Genomic DNA, 7567 nt, shown 5'->3' with positions numbered 1-7567 from the left:
TTCCTATAGATAGACTAGAGACTGCTATAAACAGGAAGGGACCCATAAATGCTACTTTTAGAACTTTCTATTTTTAGCAGTTTCACCTCTCACCCAATGTGGCCAATGACCTCACTGGCCAAACTGTTATTTTTAGACATGCTATTTTTAGTAGGTCTATTTTTAGCACATTCTAAATTTAACATTTCTTGTTGCACATTTTTCAACACTCCCTCTCAACAAGAAAGGCTTTCTCTCGAACCCGATCCTGTAACTCTGGAATGTTCTGCATGCAACACATCTACCCGGTCCACTTGCTCCAACAACACTTGGAACAAAAGCACTCCCAACTGACCACTCTGTTGGGCTAGGGACATACTCTGATGTTGAAGCTCTACCTGCTGCTAACAAGTGCTCTCTCTTTGACATCTACGCTACTGTAACATCTCCATGCATCTCGCACCATTGCACACCTCTTTGTGCCACCTAGCACTGTGCAAAACACTTGTGTCTCTCGCATTGTTGCAACCTGCTAGCTATGCGCTGTCCTGCGATTCCCTGCACTGTCGCTCTCTCTGCTGATCCATCCGCATTTGTCTCTACCCAATCAGTTAGTTCCTGCTACTCCACATTGGGGCTCCCATAGAAAGGTCTCATCCAAGAGGTTGGGTACCTCAAGGATCCTGCCTCTCCTCCTTGGGACGATCACTCTATATCGCCCCACCTCCTACCTGGAGGTATGGCTGCATGTGATCCCTTTGCCCACCTAGCTCGAATTTTCCCCTTACTAGAGGTTTCTGCATGAGTAGATGTCTCTACTCGATCTCCTCTCAGCTTCCCTTGTTGTGGCTGCTTCACAACTTCCTGAAGCTGCTGCACCAATCGTGGCTCCTCCACAACCTCCTGAAGTTGCTGCACCAATCGTGGCTCCTCCACAATCGTCTTAGACTTCTCCTGGCTCTGCATGTTGAGAGGTAATATACCCTCCCTCTCAACCACCAAGTCTGCATTATTTGCCTTGTTGCTCAAGGCTTTGCATGCATCTTGAACCTCAAGAGCATATAGGTTCTTGATCCGTGAACCAATCTGCTTCACCTGTCTAGTGATGATGTGTCTAAGGAAAACCTTTCCCTTACTGACGACTACATCATAGCCTCTGTCTTCCAGAATTGCGATCGACACCAAGTTTCTCTTCAGTCCTGGTACATACTTGACATTGGTCAAGGTAAGGCAAGTTCCATGCTCTCTCTGAAAAATAACCGTTCCTACACCTGAGACACTATATTTCTCATCATTACCCATCGCTATGAGTATTTGGAGATCTTTCTCCTTCAAAGTATTGAACAAACTCTTGTCGCCGTTCATGTGGAAAGAAGCTCCACTGTCAAGAAACCAACCACTTCCCACCATGGATGAAACCATGCATGCAAAGAGTGTGAAATCCAACTCAAACTGTGAAGCAAGTGCCTCACCTTCAGATCCTTCCCTGGATCCCTTCTTGGATTTCCTCCGTGGACAATTTGCAGCATAATGGCCCACCTCATGACAACGAAAGCATCACACTTTCGATTTGTCAACCTTCTTCCCATCATTGGAAGAACTGGATTCGGAAAGAGAAATCTTCTCCTTCCCCTTCTTTGCCTTGCTTGCTAAGGCACAGTTCTCCTCATCATGCATGGATGAAGAATTGTCTCTGGTGCTCCGTCTGATCTCCTCCTGCATCAAATCCGACCATAGTCGTTCCAAATTTGGCAGTTTCTCCCTTCCATTTACTGAGTCCTGGTAGCTATGTCAGCTCTTAGGAAGGCCAATGAGTGCTAGACTCACCATATCCTCATCCGATGTCATGACCCCTACACTTGCAAGCTCATCTCTGCATGTGATGAGCTTGGTCAGATACATAGAGATCGTCTCATCCCTTTCACACTTGATCTTTCAAAGTTTGTTCTTCAGTGCCAACGTCCTTTGATCACTGCTATTCTGATATCAATCTTTCAACGTTTTCCACATTGCATGCGGAGTTTCCTTCCCATGGAGACTCGAGACATGTGATCTCGCACTCCCTCCAAGAGAATTCTCCTAGCTCTAGCCACACACTTCCTCCATTCCACCTGCTCAGTCTTGTCAGTAGGTTGAGGGATTTCTTGATCAATGAAATCCTTAAGGCCATTATCTTCCAAAACTGCCTCCATGCGATCCTTCCAAGCTATATAATTTGAGCTGCCATCAAGGGCATACTCAAGCCTCAAACCATAGAATGCCATCGATGAAATAGATGTGATAAGAACTTGAGATCTATATCCCGAATAATAAACTTCAAATTTCTCTTGCTAGTATACTGTTCTTGCTTGATCACCTGTGCTCCGATACCATGTAGAATTTTTCTATAAATCAGCTAGCCCTGATACCATATAGAAATTTCACTTGTAGAACAAACCGATATATGCAATGTCCTAAAGCATAATACTTGTTCTACTTTTACAAAACATTAAGCTGAAGCATAATCGAATTCATGAGCAACATCAAGTAGAAACATGCATAACTGATCAAGAGAAATCAATCACACATAACACAATATATCACTGGGGAAAGCACCAACATAAAACCCCAACACTGTATTATCAATCAAGTGGAAATCCTCTTCAACATACAAAAATAATCAGCTCAATAGTTATCCTGCTCTCTCTGTACTTTGATGATCTTTAATCAGAAAATGAAAATCATGGACTACCTAGGCCTCAATATATAGGCCACAAGTCCTCCAATCTCCTATAATAGATCCTTTTCCATGCAAGGAATACTTACTAGAAATATCCAAGCATCTAATAGTACACTGTCCCACATCTGATCTCAACTGGGTCTCTAACAGAACTGACATGCAACAGTTATCCATGAGAGAATTCTCAGTTCTCTAAAATAATAGTTGTCACACGCATGCAAGCATTAACAAACTATATTTTATTATTTTAACAACTTGTTAAAATAATCTAACTGGACTTGACTAGTTAGAACTAAGTCAACTGATTCTCTCATTATAGAACTCATACTTATTCTCTCAATCAGTGGGACAACTCATGTGCATGCTCACAAAGACTTCAAATTTGAATTTCCCTAACTAATTAACTCAACTGATAAATTAATTAATATTTCCAACTGCTGTTAAGACCAAAATTAATTTTACTTCCTATAGATAGACTAGGGACTAGTATAAATAGGAAGGGACCCAGAAATGCTATTTTTAGAACTTTCTATTTTTAGTAGTTTCACCTCTCACCCAATGTGGCCAATGACATCACTGGCCAAACTGCTAATTTTAGACATGCTATTTTTAGCAGGTCTATTTTTAGCACATTCTAAATTTAACATTTCTTGTTACACATTTTTCAATAGTCTTTGCAGGCACGACCATGTGTATATGTCTGCGACTTATCATGGTAAATTTGTTCAGATTATGTGCTTAATTTTCTACTAAATTTTAACGTTGTTATTTTCATATGCCTTTGGGATTTATTAGTGTACATGTATCTTGCACTCTTATTTGGGTTGAGTAAGCATTGATAATTTGGTAGATATATTGGTTTTTGTTTAAACCCTTAGACTTCCCTTTTACTGTGTGAATCAATCCCATTAGGATCTAACAATTTTTTTGAGTGTTTGTAGAAATATGTTTTGAATTAGATCTCAAGCATGCGGGGAAGTTTCCAGCTAAACCATCCCACTCTTGAGCATGAAGACTAAAGAAACCATGGTGGGACATTTCAAGGGATAATCATAAAAACATTGTGAAGGGGGTTTTCCTGCCTTTTACTCAACCTAGATCACCCATTCAAAAACTTAAATTTCTAATTTTTTTTGGAAGAGATTTACTTGATAAATGTGCTATTTAAAGAGCTAATCTTTATATATATATATATATATATTATAATTTGTAAATAGTTATTTGTGCATAAATCTAACTTTCTATATATTGCACATAATTTTTTTATTTTTTATTTTTTTGAATCTAAGCTGAAAGACTCGGGTTGCGCATAATTTCGTTGGGAAGTTTTTCGTTTGGAGCCATTTTTTTTTTAGCCTACATGACTAAGGTGCTTGCATATTTTAAAGTTCCTTTTGTACAATTGTCTAGCTTAGGCATTTTCTCCTTGAAGGCTGCAAACTTTTGGAGATTCAAATTTCTCAATATCATTTACATTTCCGAATATTTTTTTTAAATTGAATTTCTTCTTATATCAAAGCCGTGAAGTATTGAGGAAACTTTTCTTCTTAATTTCCATTTTTTTTAAAGGAATTTCGATATTAAATTTTTGTAGGGTTCTGACACTTCTATTTTGCAGATCGAGAGGGATTCTTCTAGAGGAAAGATCGAAATTTAGAAAGGAAATTTCATGGTTGAAAACATTGCGATTTTAGTTTTGTTCTCCGTTTCCTTTGCAGGTCGAGGATATCCGTCTAGGAAAAATCACGAGCTCTTCTCTATGTGTCACTTATCCATTTGAAAGGGGTTTTTTCACATAGATTCAACGTGAATTTCCTTTGACAAATTTTCAAGGCCGTAAGGGTTTTAATGCTCATACTTTACATAAATCACCGAGTTCTCTTGAAGAGGGTTCTTAATGTCATTTTAAACATAATTTTTGTTTGGGGATAAAATTTTTGTGATAGCTACATGGTTTTAAGGTATATATTTTGTATTCATCTATGATTGAATTCACCTTAAGGTCGATTTGGGAGGCTGCAAGCACTTTGGGGTTTGGATTTTTATTGTCTATTTTTTTTTTGTAAACTAAGACGAAATTCTATTACTTCAACATAGTAAAATATACATCTAGAGATAAGTCACTGCCCGCCCCGAAGGGAAACCGGGAACCATCGATAATGTTTAACCGCCATCCACAAAAAATACATGTCCAGCGTATCGAAACAGACAGAATAACCAATGACATCGTCCACAAACAAACTATTTCCTAATTGATACATTGCCATTCCAGATTCCAAAAATTCCAAAAAACTAGAAACCATAAACTAAAAACAAGAAAAACCTCTTAACAGCTTTGAGCATCTCTTAAACAGTTGGTGCAGCCGGCATTGGACCAGTTTCAGTCTTGATCTCCCAACCATTTTCCTTGAACAGCTGCAGAATTGTATCGAGCTTACGGTCCTGCATCATCAACGTCATCTGAATATTCCGCAATTCCCTCTTGAAATTAGGAAGACTCTGAGCTAATTCCACCATCTCTACAGCTACTTGCTCCATAGCTTTCGCTAGAAGTCGCTTCATGCCCCAGTAAGCATGACAAGACTGTTTATATAATGTCATCCTTCCTCGAGTATGGCCAGGATCAGGAATGAAGCTCTTCCAATCCTCCATCTCCGGATCCGAAGCTGCCTGCAAAGCCTCCTCTTCTAAATGATCAATAATCTTCCTAATATGTGGGTCAGTCTCCTGTATGAAAGCTTCCTCTGCCTTAGACAATTTCCTTCTCATATCCCGCTTCCCTCTACCTCTGACTCTATGTCCCCGTCCGGCTTCATCTTCCACATCGGTGCTAGGCAGGCTGCCCCCTCTACCACCATCGCCATTATTCCTTCCTCGAGGCCACTGTGTTCCCCTCCGCTTCGCTGGCCGACCTCTCCTTCGCCTACCACCCGCTTCATGATCAATGTCTTCCAGCTCCGCACGTTGAGCTTCGGAGGCTTCAGGTTCCACACTCATGCGCCGCCATTTACCAATCTTTCCTCCTGATGCCCGTCGTAGCTCCTCTGCTCCCGAATAATCCCTAAAATCGAATTCCTTATCAGATTCATCTGGAATATCCAAGAAAACTCAAGGTAACAGGTCCTCTGCAACCCCTTTTCCTTTGATTTTGTCGTCAGACAGACCCTGACCTGGTGGCTCAACGGACTTACCCTTACTCCTCGTCCATCGGCCTTCGCCCTGCACCAGCTTCTCATCCATGTCTGGTATTGACGAGGTCTGCATCCTACAATCACTCTCCCGCTGGAAACAGAAATGAACAATAACTTTCACTCGACGCCACTCACACCTGCATGCTAAGCTTAAAACATTCCCCATCCGCCACCCTTGCAATTGAATGCATGCTGCATGTCGGTCATAATAATTATAACATCTTACTCTGTCACCTTCATTACCACTTGCTTCATTTGTAGCATGATGATGTGATTCGTACCCAATATCTTTTACACATCTCCTGCGCATCCTCGAGGGCGTACCCAAAACCGTCCTTGGGATGAACAACACACTCGTTTGATACATAGCATTGCCGCCCTTACTATTTCTCCCATCCACGCGCTCAAAAAACTCCTGGCCATCATTAAATACCATGTCAGTTCTTTTCCCATTACTTGAGAGGAGATAATTAATGGGTTTCATGGGATATCGTAGCCGCATCATAGTCCTTTCGCATTATAGATTGTAATGCATGCCAGCGTGGATCCTCCTGGTATGCATCCCAACTGCCATCCAATAATCTGCTCGACGATTCACTGCCCCAGCTAGCTAGGAAATCCGCTGCCTGATTGCCATTCCTAAGTACATGATGGACCATGAGATAATCAATCCGATGAAGCAGCGCTTGAATATCTTGTACAATTGCAGCTGTACGCCAACTCGTCGCTACCTTGTCCCATGGTTTTCCATTCCGCAGTTTACTAAGCATATCAATTGTCATTTTAGAATCCCCTTCAACCTCAAGATTCTGGTACCCATTCCTGACTGCAATTCGGATACCATTATAGAGGCCCCATAGTTCCACTTCGTTATTAGTCATATCCCCGCCCCATTCCGCGTAAACCCACCGAGTCCTCCCAGTATTATCTCGAAAGAGGCCACCCCACCCTGCACAACCAGGATTACCCTTAGATGCCCCATCAAAATTTAGTTTAATGCGCCGATCACCTGGAAGTCTGAAATAGTTTGGGCTATGCACCGAATAACTAGGACGCCTATCAAGATTAGGGAGAATCATTGTATAATTAATATTGAGTGTTGCAATGATACGTTGCTCCTCTTGTGGCATTTTCCAATCATTCTCATCCCATACTTCAGATAATACCGTCTCCTTTAACGATCTACTAATTACTTCCCAAACTCTTGATTCCTGAGAACTTTTCCCTCTAAAGAGCCTTCGATTGCGCTCCTTCCAGACTTCCCATAATGCAAAACCAATCACCAAATTCCATAATCTCCGAACGACTTTACTCTGAAAGTTTCCGTTGCCCCAATGAAAGATGGTATCCCGGAGACTATTACGATTCCTATTCATTTGACCGAAGAGTACTCTGATTTCCTCCCATATACTCTGAGTGTAAAGGCATCTGTTTAATAAATGCTCCTAATCTTCTACCTCTCTATAGCATAAGTAACATCGTGATGGTCCATGCATTCCACGTTTTTGAATATTCTCCCATGTTAAGATCCTTCCTTTGCAAACCAACCACATAAAATATGAGATTTTGGGCCACCATTTGCCCTCCCAGATCTTTTTCCATTCCATTTGATCCTCAATCCTTCCTTCTCGCGATTTCCAGTAATATGCTTCTTTGACATTGAACACTCCTTTCGTCG

General features: G+C 41.1%; 1 protein-coding gene across 1 annotated transcript; it reads right to left on the bottom strand.

Moving 5' to 3' along the window:
* Positions 1–6359: 6359 nt before the first annotated feature.
* On the bottom strand, positions 6360–7265 carry LOC149210632 (uncharacterized). The gene has a single exon (XM_089399033.1). The coding sequence runs from the start codon at positions 7263–7265 to the stop codon at positions 6360–6362; it is 906 nt and encodes a 301-aa protein (XP_089255159.1).
* Between the last annotated feature and the right edge of the window lie 302 nt (positions 7266–7567).

This window comes from Pinus tabuliformis, chromosome 1_2, assembly GCF_031772625.1.
Source record: "Pinus tabuliformis cultivar Carrire ecotype Pingquan chromosome 1_2, CPIR1, whole genome shotgun sequence".
Taxonomy (NCBI): domain Eukaryota; kingdom Viridiplantae; phylum Streptophyta; class Pinopsida; order Pinales; family Pinaceae; genus Pinus; species Pinus tabuliformis.
Note: the sequence above shows the minus strand (reverse complement) of the source record. Positions and strands in the feature narration are given on the sequence as shown.